This window comes from Rhagoletis pomonella, unplaced genomic scaffold, assembly GCF_013731165.1.
Source record: "Rhagoletis pomonella isolate Grant_MI unplaced genomic scaffold, Rhpom_1.0 Rhpom_scaffold_00012, whole genome shotgun sequence".
Taxonomy (NCBI): Eukaryota; Metazoa; Arthropoda; class Insecta; order Diptera; family Tephritidae; genus Rhagoletis; species Rhagoletis pomonella.
In genome coordinates this window covers 24364666-24382806 of record NW_023458566.1, presented here as the reverse complement: position 1 = coordinate 24382806, position 18141 = coordinate 24364666, and the positions used below count along the sequence as shown (strand labels likewise).

Sequence of the window (18141 nt, the reverse complement as noted above, 5' to 3'; positions counted from 1 at the left end):
TGGCATACTTACTAGTTAATCTTTAATTTTTTTATAAAACGCATGCAATTTCCAAACGAGAGCAACTTTTAATGCCCATAAACATACATAATATGTGCATTGTACATACACACATACATATGTACCTACATATCCTTACATAACTATTTTTTATTTTGTGATTTTGTGATTTTAATTCAACACATCGTCGTACTCCAATTTATTTCATTGCAATATTTTTAAGCTAAATTATTTACAAACTATTTGTTTTTTTTTCGTCTTACACCCTCAGTCCTCAGTATTGATTAAAAATGAGCCAGACATCAGCGTCGCCCAACAACAGCAGCAGCAGCAGCAACAGCAGCAGCAGCAGCAGCAAAGCAGTTCAAGCAGTACTGGCATTGGATCGGATGGTGGAGGCAGCTGCAACACGTCAATGTCTGTAACTTCCGGCACTGGAGGCCCTGCAACCACAGCTGCAGCTAACACTAACACTAACACGAACAACTGCATAAGCAGTATGAGTCAGACTGTAAACGGAAGCGGCCCATCGGCTGCCACAGTCTCGTCGGTCGTCGACAGCAGTGCTGCCAACGCGAATGGCGTTGCCGCCGTTACAACCACCGCCACACCCGGCAACGCCGGAGATTTGCTCGCCAGCGGCCACCAACAACAACTAATGATTGGCATAGGAGGCAGTCAGGCCACGGGTGGCACTGCCGCCACCTCCGTTACCGCCACATCAGCCGCTACGGGCACCCTGGCTGCGACTAGCAGTGCTGCTAGCGTCACCAACGCTGGATTGTTGCCCTCAATCATGTCCGCGCCGCAGTCAGTAGCTGGCTCAGTTGACTCGGGATCGATTGTATCGCCGTTGGTGAGCGGCGCGAGCACCTCGCAGGTTATCGCCTGTCTAAACGCGGCCAGCGCCGGTGGTGGCATAATTACCTCTGCCGGGCCGTCCACACCCGCAGCCACTAGTCTCACTTCGGCTCTAGTCCCACTGCATCAGCAGCAGCAGCAGCAGCAGCAGCAAGCCATCATTGATGCCAAAAATCAACCAAAGCGTTTGCACGTTTCGAATATACCATTTAGATTTCGTGATCCCGACCTTCGCGCCATGTTTGGGGTGAGTTGACTCAGCCAATGACTACACAATCTAAATATACATATATATGATACAAATGTACTTAGTTTCTTGTCTATGGCCTATTGCAAATGCCTTTCTAATATTTTAAATAATTTTTGTTATCTCCTGTGCCTTGGCTGGCGCGACCCTAATGTTCGGACGACACACGACACTTCACGATTCCCAACAGCAATTTGGTACCATTTTGGATGTGGAAATCATCTTCAATGAGCGCGGCAGCAAGGTGAGTAAAACAATTTCGATTCTGGCATATTTATCTATTATGGACATAAATATACTAGGGCCCTGCACGAGTAGTTAAAAAGCCATAACTGTAAATTTAGCAAAAGTCCACGTCTCACACGTTGCTCCCGAATTTCGTTAACCCATAAGTTCTACTATTTCGGTTTGAGTGCAAACTTGTTTACTGGGCCATTAAAAAAAAAAAATAAATGGATTTGAATATTTTTTTAAGATTTCGTATAGCGTGTTCCTTGAAAATGTGATCAACTCTGTTCATTTTGATCCAATTTTCGTTTTCAAACTATCAAAGTATTTTTTTTTCCTCATCACTCGTTACTTTATCCAAATTGGCTGCTTCACATCCCAAAAATTTCTAAACAAATCTCATCGCAAAATAGATTAATTGCACAAATATACATAAATCTCATTAATTAGAACATTAGAACATAGTTTGAAAAAGTGTAGATATAAATAAATAAACAGTATATTTTAAAATAAAATGAGATCTTTCGATTGGTGTTCTCAGTTTTTGAATACCTCTTTTCGTTTCCGAGTTATTGACTAAAATTTTATCGGTAATTTAGTAAAAAATTTTATCACGTTTAACCAACAATTAACAATAAAAATAAAAATAAAAAAATTAAGAATATCCTCAACTAGTAACTTTTTCCTAGAAGTAGAAAGTCGATTGTTGTGTATCAATAAATTCAGATGAGAATAATCACGTGTGTAGCTAAAATGTTTTGAAGATTCGTTAGTTAAATTAAGTAATGATGATAACTCGAACGAGAGAATTTCTTATGAAAGGCCTATGTTTTTCATGTTTTTATAGACACATCCTGGAAAAAATCGTAAGTTGGAAAAGCTTCCGGGTTAATAAATAAGTAAAAAAAAGTAATGCTGTTTTATTAAAAATATTTTTATTTAACAAGTATATGGTGCCACAATATAGAGTTTAACATGCGGGAGTGAGCGACATCCCTTTCGTGATAAGCCCGTGCAGGACTCTACGTATATAGTATGACTTATGTATGTATGTATTTTATAACGAATTTCTGTCATCCCTTGTCAAGTTTGGTTTGGAGAGAAACCTGTTTCCGCGTTGTACATAATACACATGTATGAATTTAAAATCATGTAGATAAATAGTGTTCGTTTTTAGAAAAATTTTACAACATAAATATTTCTGGTCAGAGCTATGTCGCTTGAAAAGTTAAATTTTCGCTGTAACATGCCTTTATGAAGAGGTGAACCGACTTTCTCTTCGATTGTTAAAAAGCCATCCGCATCAAGTGCTGGTGGTAAAGAATGGCAAAAGAGATAAACGTAATCCTTCGGCTAATCGTCGCCGAGATATTTTTTTATGGATACAGATCCAGCCTGTATGCGACTAAACGTTGTTACGCAAACAACATCTCAGACTTACATTATATGCCATGCGCAAAATTACATCCAAAGGTTGTCTTTAGAATGTAGGGTTCAGGTTTTTTTTTTTTTTGAAGAGAAACATTTTTATACTAGAGAAGCGTATGGGTAAAAAAGTTCGACTTTGCCAAGCTATCGCTCGTAAACTAAGAGCCTTGGAGCTTTGGGCCTATGGAGACTTTTGTGTACGTGTTAAGGGCGATCAAAAAGGGCGAGGAAAAAAATAAACATTTTTCTTGATATCTGTAAACTAATTTTATTTCATATACGAGGTTTGGGCACAAATCGGACGATATTAAGTTTTGTGATGCTGTCAAAAAAGCCAACTTTATTTGCTTCATCTCTGGTTCTCTTTTTTAAGCCAAGGCAATAAAGAATGTTGTAGGCTACATGGAATTGGCTAGTTTCTTATGCCATGGCGGTGTTACCCGAAAATGTGTCCTCCTAATTCCCAACAAACACAGCCTCTTTTAATCTTCTACCTTAGAGAAACACGCTGAAATTCGAAACAGTTTCTAATCGTTCTCCAACCTAAATGTTTGTTCGCTTTTACACATTTTTGCTAAAAATCTTAACTTACATATGTATGCATACGAACATATTCATATGTACATATCGTTACCTTAATTTAGAAAGGCCCTAACTCATTTTCTTTTCAAATCCAGCACTGTTGAAAAGTCTGCCGATTAATCATAATAAAAACCCGTTATAATAATAATAATAGATTGACGCTTACACATACATATGTTAGTGTTTATAAAAACCCATTAGTTTCTCAAAATAACTAATACAGCATAAAATTAGTCGCATATGAATATTCTTCAACAAAAATAGCCTGCGGAAGAAATTCGCAGCAAAGGGACTTGATTTTCTATGGATTTCTTCCATCAACCCATAAAGAAACCAGAAGAAAGATAAGGCTTTTCTATATTAAGGTAACGATATGTATGTATGTATGTATGTACATGTTTCTAAAGAGTAGTTTAGTTTAAATAATCGTTCATTTGCTTTTATTTGAGCCATGAATATTTGAATTTACCATAAGATTTGAATACATCTCTATTTGCAGCTGCTAATTTAACTTACTACATATGTACATATATTTGTATGTATGTATGTATGTATGTACATTGTTTCTTTGCTTAACATGTCCTATACTTATATATGTAAGTCTTCAAAAACGCTCACCTTGCGTAATAGTCACAACGCCAAAATCTAAACACAATTAAACAACTGCAGACACTAACTAACCCTAATGTAATCTAACATTCGCTCCCTCTTTTTACACAAGGGAGAAGCTGAAAAGTTGTTTGCCAATTATTTTACTAATTTCCACTTTATCGCTATCTAAGCATCAACCCCTTCCGAAGTTGTAACTTCTCAAAATGTATAAAATATATACATACAGACATATGTAGTATGTTTAATACATACATACATACATATTTATCTTCTCAAAAATGTCGTTGTCGTTCTTTCTTCGTTAGTTGCTGATTCTGTGAATCGAAAGAGCTAAAGGTTATTTTTTTTTTTAATTTTTTACATTTGCCGCGGGCCACAACATAAACCTCGCTGGCTTCCAGTTCTAATTAGTTTTAACTTCCCCCTTCGCTATTGCAACGAAGCATTTGCCTGAAGCTCTGATAGCAGCAGTAACCTGCCAAGATCAGCTCATTGCTGAAATTTAATATCTTTTTTTAACTTTTGTTATTTAAATAAAAAACTTAAAATCTCTTTCTGAACACGCATTCTGACATTTGGGGCGACTACACAGAGCGAACTAACTCTGGTTCGATAATTTCATACATTACCTCTAAATTTGTATAAAGAAAATGGGTAACTCTCTGCATCCATTCAATATTCAATATACTCCAACAAAGGCGGATTTTCTTACCCAGCAAACTCTGCACGTAGCAATCAAGTCTTAATTTGTGTGCTGGAATTTTGTTTGACAAACAATTTCCGGCTATTTTCTGCCAGTTTCGTAAATGTACATACATACACTACATATTAATGATTTACATTACTCGCGGAGAAATTTGAATATTTCTTTATAAAACGCCATTCAGCCATAGATGGTATGGAAAATACCTTTAAAATAGTGGTCAGATGCAAATCAAATATTTATGAATGCTCCTATTGCACCTAATTCAAACGCCCTTCCTGCGTCGTTCGTATGTTCCACATGTAAATATAGTATAGGTATGGTAAAAATATGTACAACCAAACGTTAAATGATTAAGGGTTTTTAATTTATTCAATGGTTCTATGGAATCTATTTATTTCTGTTACCTTTAAACCTCGTTTGAATGACAACAATTCTAACATAATAATTTTTTTTTTCTTTTTCACGCATATTTCTTGTCCGATTGCATGCGATTTCGATTACAATTTGCTGGTGCTGTGATGATTATGCGATGCTGCTGCAATAAACTACTACTCATACGCACTCGGCCTTTCGCCTGTAATGTGACATGTGGCACTCGCCGCTGGCTTGTCTCTGTGGTGGTGTTTCACTTGTCATCTTGCAGGGTTTTGGCTTTGTTACGTTCGCAAATAGCACCGACGCTGAACGAGCACGCGAGCGTCTTCACGGCACTGTGGTTGAGGGACGCAAAATAGAGGTGGGTGCATGTTGTTGTACTATTATTATCTTAAACCTATGCATTTAAATATTAACAGACGATTGCATTATTTTTCTACTCGTAATATAGTACTTTAATGTATGTATACTAGATTTGCATTTGTATCTACTACTATTTATTGCATTCTTGAACGTATGTATGTTTTATCTATGTATGCCTATTTCAAGCATATGACAATATTAGAAATAATATTCGCTGTTATCATATAATATGCTAATATTATCACAAATAGAATTACCTACATATAATAAATATAACTGCATTTAAGTAATCTATGTACATAAGTTGGGAAAAAATAAAAATTTGCTTACTTTGAGGTGGCACAACAGAATATTGTTGTAACAAAATACGCAGAATGGTGCGGACTGACGCATGCTTATTTAGGTTAAGAAAAATATACGTACATATACATATCTAATATGCATATGCAGGTACGCTATTGAAGAATATCGAGAGTAGATCAAATTGGCACAGTTATCGAACAACGGTGGGTTGCTTTGTATAATTTTGTGGAATAAAAGTTCATAGCATTTTGGTTTTTTTGCATGATTCAATAATGAAAGGTTTTGTAAGAAAAACTTTCTCTCGCTCTAATTTTATCAATGACACTCCCACCCTACTCCTAAAAACAAAAACAGTGATATTTCTTTCCCAAATTTCTTTGCAAGTTTTAAGAACATTTTTAAATTGTTAGTAGTGAAATTTTTACTTTTTAAATTTGAAGAAATGTTTGTTCTGCATTCGCTGGCGCCAACAAGACAAAATGGGTGAGAATCGTTGGACTACAGAAATTCAATGTTAAGAGACGAAATTCCCTTAAATGCCGAAATGTATTTGTCGATATTCGTGGAGACCTCTTGATTCTGCCAAGTCGCTGTAAAGTAAAGCGTTCAATGAGCCAACGAAGGTATTTAGGTATTGTACTCCACGACACAATCCTGGTGTCTCCGAATGAGATTTTGACGCAATATAACATTGCCAAACCGCATCCATAGGCCCAATCGTCACACGACAGCTCGGTTTAGTCAATGGCGCGATGTAATTGCACACTTAAAAGGTGTACGCACGAGGCGAATGTTGGCTGGCGACCAACTTTATTGAAAGCGATTAGCTGAAAGTAGAATGCAAAGTTGAACAATACAAACGCCTTTTTATGGCGAATATTTTAATATTTTTTTATATTTTGATATTTTTAGTCATTCAAATTTTTTTTCGTGCAACCCGGCGGGAGTTGAACGCAAAAGTTGCCTGAAAAATCGACTCGTGCGAAAGCCCCATTACGCCACTTCTCATTTGACGATGTAGATCACGTTCCCTATCTCAGTCGTTCAGTAGCTGCGTGCTCTGAGTTCGTCCGGCACCAATCGCCAACTGCGGCTGTGCAAGCCAGTGTTGAATATTTTCCCCAGAACATAAAAAGTGCGACATCAAAGAATTCGAAACAATCGAGCCATAACCGCGAAAGAAACGTAAGCTCCAAATTTTTTTATTTGCCGTTTTTTTGTTTAATAAATATTGCATATTTTCCGCAAACAAATAGCTTCTTCATGTTCATCAACTGGCAAACAAATACAACAAAAAAAAAGCTGAAAGTGGACCATCCATTCTCGAGTTATGCGCCATCTGACGTACGCAAGTTTGGTATAAACATAGAAATATTTATTTTTAATAACAATAGGGGGTTATATTCGATGTAAATAAGCTTGTTTAAATTAAATAATTAAATCAAATTCGTTTTTGTTTTAAAATACCACCATTCACTATTATCCACACGTTTTTATAGAATTTAGCTCCCATTTTAGGAAGTGTGATTGAATTCTTCCCCCTTTTTCTTCTGCTTCCAAAAACCATCCCTGTGGGTGGGAGTGCCAAATTTTAGAAAAAAGCTACTTACAAAACCTTTAATAATTGAATCATGGTTTTTTTGTATGTTTTTCATATTCATATTTGTCGATTTTCCTTTTTTATTAACCACTAATAAAAGCTTATCTTAAAAAAATGTTTTTACTTATTACTCTTTTAGCATTTAAGGAATATGAATCACTTAAAAAATTTTTTGTTTCTTAAATTTTTATTTTTGTGCGTTCAATCTAAAAAATTACGTTTTTTGACGCTGAATCGCCGGTTCCGGTTCTTGCCACTCCATACGTCCACGTTTTTTAATTTTGAATTTTTCCATACCTTCAAAGCTACAGCCACCCATCTTTCCGGGTCTTAATCGGGTGGCAGACTATCTATGGGTGGCTGTTGAACGGGGCACCAATAAAGATCCCACCCCTGATTCTCTAAGAGCAATTATTGTATAAACTTATTTAAAAAAAAATAATACTACTTTGAGTATTTTCTTCGTTCGAGTTTGAAATCATAAAGCCTTTCTCTCTATAGTGCAGACCATCTACAATTCTCAAATTAAAAACAAATATGATAGAGATCAATGGGGTGAGCATAATGGGCGCGTTTCTAAGACGTAGCTGTTGCTAAACTGTTGTGTGTTTGTTTCAAAAACGCACAGTTGAGTAGTTCCGCTCAGCTCAACGGTTGGCAACTTACGCCATTTTTCCCCATCATCTAATTATGTTAATAAAATAAAATACACGTAGAAATACATACATATATTAAAAGTAAAATATGAAAAACTCCATTATAAATCCTGTGCTATCCATATTTTTAGCTAAATATTTTTTTTTTAATTTTTGTGCCGTTTTATTTAATTTTGCTTGTTTACAAATGTCAACTGTTCATTTGGCAGTTGAACTCAACAGTTGACAGCATTTCAGCAAGAGTTGAGGTAAACAGTTGCGTCTTAGAAACGCGCCCAATGATATGCTTTGTTTTTGGGGTAAAAAAAAAAACTGCATGAATTATTAAAGGTCAAAAGTCAATTTTAAATCAAAACCAATGCCTGAATTTTAAATTCGTTAATTTGTTAATTTCATTTCATATGAAATATAATAATAATAATAATAGATTGGCGCTTACATAACATGTTAGTATTGGCCGAGCTTCGCCCCCGATTTGTGCGCTTTAATGTTGTCACACAGTTTTACGGCGATTGTATTTTTATGAGAAGCTGTTTTTCATGGCAGAAATACAATTGGCCCTAATACCTTTGCCTGGCGAAGGGCGAGCGCTATTAGAAAAAGACTTTTTCTTTTCTTTTATTTTTGGTGTTAGCCGGAAACTGGGCTCCATTCCAGGCCCTGCTGAATGGTAGTGCGCATTTCTAACCACTACACTACAGCGGCCGATAGGAAATATATAGCATCTTAAATTTGATATATACATACATATATGCAACCGGAACCGGATCCTGTCCGAAAATTCACGTCGAGTTATTTTAAAATGTTTTTTATTGATTGGAGATTTAAAAAAAAATAAAGAATACTACCGAATCATCTGGTTTTGGGCTCAAATTGTTTGCAATTGTTGTAATTGTAACGTTCCCGGAAAACTGGTATGATAGGTTGGCTAAATTCGCTTGAGCCGCTTTCCTCGGGATTTTTACATCGTTAATTACGAATCTTAAAACAGAGTTTAAAAACTAAAAATGGCGGCTCCATATTTGATCTACCATTTATCACGGTAAACTTAAAATCGTGGCTACGTACATGGCTTATGAGTAACATTCTCATCTTAGAAGCTCCTTCATTTAGACAGCTACAACCGTGATATTTTGTAGCTATGTATGAATTTCCCTATCTCAATCACGGCTTGGTGAGAAACCCACCAAGATCGGTGATCTATAAGATATTCCGCCCATGCCACTGATTGATCGGATATGAGTTTTTGTGATACAACTTCTTCCATTTAAGTTAAATTTGGTACCCTATTTGGTTATCATAAATGTATATAAAGATCGCAGTGATCACCATCCCGATTAATTTAGTATAATGCATAGCTCCCAAATAACTGATTGATCATATATTTATAATATAAATTTTGTGACCTATTTGCTTATAAATAAATAGCACCTTAAAATTGAATACTTTTACGCTAAAAATTCAAATACTAGAAATGTATTTCATAAAAAACATGTCCTTGCTTGTTTCCCATTGCATAACTGTTGAACTAGGAAGCGTCATTCGTACATATGTGCTTACATATGTATGTACATATATATATGCGATATGTCAATAGAAAAGGCACTTTGTTAAAGAGAAAGAACCAGGATTAAATGGCAATTTACATATTTCTGCATAGAGATCAATACTATCCATTACTTAAAATAGTAAATGCTTTTTTCTTGCACTGCTTCTCTCCTCTATGTCAAAAAAAAAAAAATTAAAAATAGCTTCCACTTAAAAATCGCGTTGGATTGTTAGCACAAAGGGCTCAGTTTTTTTTTTTCTTATTTCTATACTTTTTGACTGGCGCGGATAAAAATTAAGCAAATAAACGAATAAAAGCTTTAGAGATTTCACGGAATTTCGCCAGTATGTATGTATTAGAATACCACTGCGACGACAGCTAGCGGATGCAATATGCCGTTATGTGTGCTGGCAGTTGCGAAAGACTTGAATGTTCGGTGAAGACAGAACAGAAGCAAAGACAAGTTGGCAGATTGAATATGGGGGTGGCTTGTCAATAGTATCAGCTTTCATTGCTGGTATCGAAAATGCCTGCAAATTCAAAACGCTGTAAATTTCCGCGCTCAAAATCATAAGGAAATCCTTTGAAATCACATACAATCTGACAACTAACCCTGGAAGTCTCGAAACTCCAACCTAGGTGGAGAGGAGAAGAGAAAGGCCAGTCACCAACAGAAGCTGGGAAAACAGTTAAAAAAAAAAGTATTGGCATGTGTTTTCATATCTTTCAAAGGTTTACCGTAATTTCATATATGTATGTACATAAAACCGAGTTTTCCTTTATTATAAATTATTGATTTGTGAATGTATGTATAAAGAAAAAGTCCAGTTCTTTTTTACGCAGCAGATCATGGGGGACCAAATTTTTTCGCGAATAAATTTAGCTTTTCCTATTTTGAGCAGGTCTGCATTACGGTGGCGTGAAATTAAGTTTTTTTGGCAATCGCTTTAAATAGAGAAATAAAGGTGCAAAATATTATTTGCTTCATCGTATGTTGAAAGGGGTTCCATAAAGGAATATTTTTCGAGATATAGACGAAAATTCTGTTTTCGGAGTTTCTTTAAACTATTCATCTAAAATTTGGAACATACGCTGATTTTCTTAAATAGCCTAAGGTCGGAGTATTTATAGTAGATATTTTTAGGTCTCAGCGCCAGTATATGTTAAAATAATAATAATCTAGAAAAATAAATTCGTGTTCAACAACCTCAAATTTGTCTAAAAACACCTCTTAAAAAGTTACTTAAAAATCTGTAAAGTAAAGTTTAAACATTTTTTTTTTTCAAAATTTAATCCTATCGGGTACACTTCTAAATATATTTACAATGATTCAAATAACATTTTGCATCCTTATTTCTGGGCTAGAAAGAACACTTTCTGAAGATAGGCAAAGCGATTTCTAAAAAAAAGCGCAATTTCACTCCAGTGCTTATGTACGACATATGGGCATTCAATGTAAAAGAGAAAAAAGACATAAATTTTAAAATTCCGTAGTTATCTCTATTTCAGTAGTAACATGTTTTTAAACGACTACATTTCATTACCCAGTTGAAGGATATTAAAAATATATTTAAAAAGTTGTAATTTGTCTATGGAAGCTTTTACTTCATGCCAAATTACTTCACACCAGCCACAAATTTAAATATTTTTTAATATTCCTATGAAGATTATATAAGCCTGCTTTTTTTAGAGAAGACGAAAGCGTATAGGTCATATTTTACAACACAAAAGCTTCTTTCACGAAATTTAAGTTTTCTGACACAAAATTCTTCTTTGTATGCACCAAGGTAACATAGAGTTCTTTTCAGTGTCCCGCGAGTCACATTCATTCAAATGATAGTTAAATAAAACTGAGAAATCGTTTGGTATTTTTGTTCAAACAATTTTATGCATTAGCTATAGCTCTATGTCAAAAAATATCTCTCGCTTCGCTGTTGTCTTGCCGTTGTTGTTGTGGAGTAAAATTTCCCATGGCCCATATATATTTGAATAATTGCATCGTTGAATATATGCATACACAAATAAAAATCTCGGCTATAAAGTACAAAGTAATGAAGGATATGTCGCCTTGTCGTACTTGGCTACCTAAAAATGTAAAGAACTTTTTATATTTTTATCTACTTTGGTTCAGATGAATACACATTCATCCATATGTTTGTAGCTGCATATGTACATTAGGGTGGTCCCAAAAAAATGCATGTGAAAAGTAAAGTCGAAAATTGAATGCCGACACCCATAGGACTGTTCTATACCGAACAAAATATACCCCTGTTTTTTTTATTTTGAAATCAAAAAAAATTGATGGAGTGCTCAAAGCGCGCAAACTTTTCCATGTATATACTTTATATGGGGAAAGAACAACTTTTTGTAGAGATGGTACAAATTTCTTGAAAAGCAATAGCTTTCGATCGGAAAACTCTGGTTATCTTCAGGAGTTTCCTAATAATAATACCCAATTGTTTCTCTTTAACCATTTTTTCATGGTTATTATATTTTATAGGTCCGCCAAAACCCCCAGAAAAGGCAATGGGGTATCAATAAAAAATCTTTAGTATTAAAAGCTGGTTAAATAAACAATTGGATATTAATATTGGAAGTCTCCTGAAGAGAACCAGAGTTCTCCGATCGAAAAATATTGATTTTCTAGAATTCTACACCATTTCTACGAAAAATTGTTTTTTACCCCATATAAAATACATGAAAAATTTTGAGCACTCCCTGAATATTTGTTAATTTCAAAATAAAAAATAGGGGTATATTTTTTCGGTATAGAACAATTCTGGGAGGTGGCGGCTTTAAAATTCCGACTTCACTGTTTTTGAACCACTCTAATGTGCATACTATACAAACATATGTGTAATTTTTTCTTGCGCAATGAAATCATTTATAAATTAATACCGATTGCAGTGAAAATAGTGACAATTTAATTAAACACAATCACTGTCCCTCAATCTGAGTGAACGCATGTCAGTTTGATGCCTGAATTTTTGTTCAAATCGCGGTTATGTTTTTGCTACGCAGTTTTATATACAAAAAGTAACAAAAAATTAAGCAACCACAGGTGTATGTATTTTCAAAACAATTATGCTTTTTTAAATATCGCATGCTGCAATCATTTCGAAAACGTAAAGTAAAAATATTTGTAACATAACTTATGGTAGTACGGTGCTTGAGCTTAATTTTTGTAGGTAAAAACTTACAAAAATTGCCAACGACAACTTAATGTCATTTTCTCTGTCTATTATTTTTTTTTTTAGTTTAAAATAGTATATTTCATTTTTAAATTGCCCACTTATTCAATTCAGTTTACCTTTGAATATTCTTTTCCCAAAAAAAAATGAAATAAAGCCCATGAAGTAAAGGAAAACAATGGTATCATAATATTAGTTAGTTTTTATTAAGAACAGTGGGATTGTATGTACATATCCTAAAATGGAGACAAGAGCCACAATAAAGATGAAATAACGCCGGTGGGCCTTATTTCATTTTTTAGGAAATGAAGCCCGCGGGCGGTATTGCCATATCGAAAGGGAAATAATGCCCACCGCCAAAAGGCAATAAAGCCCGCGGGTTAAATTTCTTATTAGAAAGGGCGATAGCACCCGCGGGCTTAATTTCCTTTTTTTAGGAAATAAAGCCATTTGCCTTATTCCTACTAAAATTCAGTTCGCAGTGAGCATGTCCAATTTCCTGCTTATCGCTTGGTGGTCAGAGTAGATAGATATTTATTGCTTTCTCTGCTCGGAAAACAACAAACAGTGTGGAATGCACAATATTAAGCATTACATAAAGCGGCAATCTTCTCCAGCGCATTCCACCATAGGACTCCATGGAACTTTATGGGCTTAAACAGGGTGTCATAGGGTCGTGTGCACGGATTAGATTTAACTATATTACTTCTTAAAAATTTTACTTGTGCGTTAAAATGGTAATTTAAACTGCCAAAGAAATGAACATAGTAGTCGTATCTATGTATGTATGTATGTATATGTTTACATGTTTTCGCTGGCACTATGCATTTTCAAACTTTTCTGCTAACTACATCTCTTGATGAATTATATGTACTTTTTATGCAGTACCTACTTACACTTTCTTGGCAATGTAATGCGAGCAATGCGATGCTTGGAAATAAAGTTTTTTTAAATACGCGTATACATACTTTCGCTCTATAAACATAAACAATTGCAACAAAGATTTTATGATGTGCAAAAAAAGTGATTGGCATAGTGTGTGTGCGTTGTGCCCTGTGGAGGGAATGGGGTAGGGGGTGGCATGTAAAATTTGACGTTAATTGAAATTTTGGTGTTGTTAGCAGCATGGCTGGCCTCTGTTGCCTCCACCACCTTCTAACAGTTTACGCAACCTATCGCAAGCAGAACTAACAACAGCCCTGCAATAACAATGGCAACAATGCAACGGCCTCGCAGCCAACGCTAGCGACATAACCTACTTTGGTGTGAAGAGCGCTTGTAAAAGACAAGCATGCTTTTTGGCGCACTAAATCGCAAACCCTGAAACAAACGCACAGTTGGTTGCGCGTAGGAGTGTGTGTGTGTGTAAGTGTGGGAGCGAAATGGTAGATTCGCCTTAGGTTAGCCAAAACTAAATGCGTGCAAATGAAAATGTGTATATATGTACAGACAGATGTACATATGTATGTATGTGTGCAACATCAACGGCTCTAATAATAAAACAGCGCATGTTGCTGACACTTAGCTGGTAGAATCAGCACGCCAGCACAACGCCGCACAAAAGAGGCCGCTAGATGCCACGTTTTTCATTTTCAATTTCATAGATTGTTTATAATGACTTTTGCTAAAATTTCAAAATCAAAAGTTATCAAAACAAATTCTATGGGACTGAGAAATATTATTTTCTACTTTTTAGTCCATTTATAAAAGCGTTGTATATTAAAAAGTTTTTTTTATATTATTTATTTTAGATTGTGAATTGTGATTGTTTATTTGAGAGATTAGTGCTCAGCAATGTTGGCTTATTCTAAGAATAAAATTCTAATTTCCATGGATCATATGGATGAACGCAAACATCCTCGAAATCTGTCGAAATGAGCCGCTGATTGTTCAACCCCTGAGGTAGCGGCGATTTTACGTACATATGTATCTATGTATATGTCGTCTATGTATTTTTATGTGCGAGCTTTAAACTGGACCTGCGAAAATCGCGAGTACTTTCTAAGGGCCAAGGATTACTCCGAAATTAACCGCAATGCATACGAAAAATTTGGTCCAACTAAGGGTGTGTTCAGAAATGCATAAAGTCTCTTTTATTCCTAAAATATAATTGATGGAAATATCTTATTTACGGAACTAAGTTCCAATTAGGCATATAACAGTGGTGAGCATATTGAAAAAAAAACATCAATTATAGTTTAGAAATAAAAGAGACTGATGCATTTCTGAACACACACTAACATTCCGATGCCCTAGGGCAGGGCCTTATATACTCCAGCTCTGCATTACATCAGAGTAGCACAAAACGACTCCAAGGGATTACTCCATGGAATACCTACCTCTTGGCCGCACAGCCCAATAAACGTCTTTGTATGGATTTCGATCGATAAAACGATCAATTATGGTGTAGGGCCACGAATTGGTCCTTTTCTTCTTCCTTTTCACTTTCTAAGTAGTCCAATATGGCACAAATAGACCACATGGTCCAACGATTTTTGCAGGGTGGCCCACTATATCAACGGAGGCGTGCAATGTTCATTTGCCTAACTCATCGCCATTTAATTTAATGCCCACTTTGCCTCCGCCATCACTGTTAAGCAATTTGCATGTGTCAACCAAGCTGGCAACCCACCAAAGTTGACAAAGTGGCTGGGGTTTTGGACCAAATACGGTTAACATTCACAAGGATTCACTCGCACACTTATGTCTGTAAATAACTGCATTTGTAAAGGGTGGGCCAAATAAGACCTACCATCCATAGTTCATAGCTCCATAGCTCGTCCAGAAGTGTGCGCAGTCGCTCCATCTTGTGGGTACCACAAATTAGGGTGCTGCTCTTCCGTTGGCCGCAAAAAGTTGTCAGTCATTATTCTGTAAGAAGTCCGAGAAATCGTTTCTGGCGTTTCATCCTCATTCGCGTAGAAATATGGGCCGATAACTTTTTCGGCCATAACGCCGCGCCAAACAGTGCATCTGGAGTTTTGCTTGGAAATACGTTTCATCCGACATCAAAACATTACCTAAAAAATCAATTTGTGTGGCTAATCGTGTAAAACGAATAGTGTTTTGTAGTCGTTGTTGGTGGTCTTGCTGTAAATATCCATTATGATTTTCCGAAAGATTAACTATAACAGGCAAAAAGAAAAAACAATAATATTAAAAAATAATATAAATAAATGTGGTGTAGTGGTAAGCAGTGCGCGCTTCCACTCCGCAGCACCAGGGTTCAAACCCTGGTCAAAGCAACATCGCAAAAATATAGAAAAAGGTTTTTTCTTAACAGCGGTCGTCCCTCGGCAGGCAATGGCAAACCTCCGAGTGTATTTCTGCCACGAAAAACAGGAGGAGAAGCTCGGCCAAACACTAACATATGTGTAAGAGTCAATCTCTTATTATTATTATTATTATTACTAAAAAATGAAGAAGTTACACGTATTTAATATTGGTAGGTCTTATTTGGCCCACCCTGTACATACGTATGTACATACAGTATCGGTCATATCTATAGCACGCCATTTCAAAGTGATATTGTGTGCCATTTATGTTGATTTATTTATTTTTAAGAATTTTCAATTAAAATACAGTTCTTTCTCTAACAAAACCCATATAAACCCAGGTTTAAAAATTTGTAGAAAACTACAAAAAGGTGCAACAAATTTTCACCTAAATTTCGAACTTTTTCCTCGAAAGTGTTTGAATTTTTCTGAATACACAGTTTTATAGCCCAATCAATTTTAGTCTGATAATGTGCAAGCTTCAAGTGGCTAAAAGTTACCGTTGATTTTTTAGAATTTTTTTCGCCAAAGGTGTTGCGGTTTTCATCCATATACAAATAAATTGAGTTTATTCATTATATGGAAGCCAATGCGACAAAAAAAAATTCTAAAAAATTAACGGCGATTCGTAGCCACTTGAAATTTGCACATTATCAGACTAAAATTGAAGGGGCTAAAAAACTGTGTACTCAAAAAAATTCTAACACTTCCGAGAAAAAAGTTTAAAATTTAGGTGAAAATTTGTTACACTTTTTTGTAGTTTTCTACAAATTGTTGAACTTGGCTTTATATGGGGTTTGTCTGAGAATGAACTAAATTTTAATCGAAAATTCTTAAAAATAAATAAACATAAGGGGCACACAATATCACTGGGAAATGGCGTGCTATAGATATGACCGATACTGTACATATGTATATGCAAGTAAATTCACGCATATCAACCTATACATACGTACTTACTAGTGTAGTGTTGAGGGCAAATGCAGTAGAAACAGTAATTACAACTAAAAATATGCGATTTACATAAAATTATAAGTTTATAGATATACTACCACTACCTGGGACCTGGGCTCTACCCTAGTCCGAGTAACATCTATGTAAATTGGAAAAGCGGCCGCCCCTCGGCAGGCAATGGCAAGCCTTCGAGTGTATTTCTTCCATTAAGAAGCGTCGCATACAACCCATTTGCCGTTCGGAGGCGGGTCCATCGGGTTATGTACGTTTTAATGGAGAGGTTTTCGAATTTGATGTACTATGCATTTTCGCTCTATCTTATGTAGTCACGGTTGTGTAGCAACATTTTTAATCCCACATGAAAACCACTCCCGATATTGTTGCAGAATATTTAAAGTCAATATTTCAGTAATCGTATCCGATCAAAATTGCAATCGCATCTTGGTAACTTTACGAGAAAACTGTGATTTTAATAATAATAATATATATGTATGTATATTAGACTGACCAGAAACAAGTGAAAGTGCTTCTTTTTTGATGCTCTTGCCGTTTTAGCTTCCATTCGGGCTAAAAACTATTCCCTGAAAATTTGGTCCAAAAATATAAACATTTAGAAGTCTCGCGTGGACGTTTTGTGCCTCTGCCTCAAGTGGTTAAAATTACTCTTCCTTCAATTGTTTCTGGTCAGTCTAATATACATACTATATATTACTATTATTAAAATCACAGTTTTCTCGAAAGTTTAACAAGGTACGATTTTAATTTTGATCGGAGATGATTACTGAAACATCGACTTTCGATATGTATGTACATTAGAGTGGTTCCAAAAAAAATGGTTTCCGAGATAGGGTTTGAGGCACCTTCCAAAATATTTACACTATAGAATAATCACCTGATAACCAGGCAAGTGTTAACACCCACAATCTATATATGTATGTACATATTTTCATTTGTTATTTCCTGTGCATTTTTTTATGCGGACACCATTGCCTTGCCTCTCTGTAGATAAATACATTTGTACTTAGTTGGGTTTCAAGAGTTGTTGAATTTGTTCAAATTCAGTTTAAATTCGATGCTTCTCTTGGCCGCTGATTTTCAAATGAAATCATTGAACTATTTTGCTTTGCATGTTGCTGCCGCTGATTTGGGCAGCCACCAAATGGAGTGTAGTAGAATTTCATATCCTAACCATACAGACACGTGGTGGAAGG

General features: G+C 35.5%; 1 protein-coding gene across 9 annotated transcripts in view; it reads left to right on the top strand.

Moving 5' to 3' along the window:
* Positions 1-18141, top strand: part of LOC118748172 (polyhomeotic-proximal chromatin protein) — a 428336-nt gene that overhangs the window by 337682 nt on the left and 72513 nt on the right. For all 9 annotated transcript variants that reach the window (XR_004994030.1, XM_036482526.1, XM_036482524.1 and 6 more), the window contains exons 4-6: positions 272-1108; positions 1299-1352; positions 5308-5400. Coding sequence is in view for 8 of the 9 variants with exons in the window: in XM_036482526.1 (XP_036338419.1) it covers positions 272-1108; positions 1299-1352; positions 5308-5400 (984 nt within the window). In the remaining variant the exon portion in view is untranslated. The remainder of the gene's footprint in view (positions 1-271; positions 1109-1298; positions 1353-5307; positions 5401-18141) is intronic.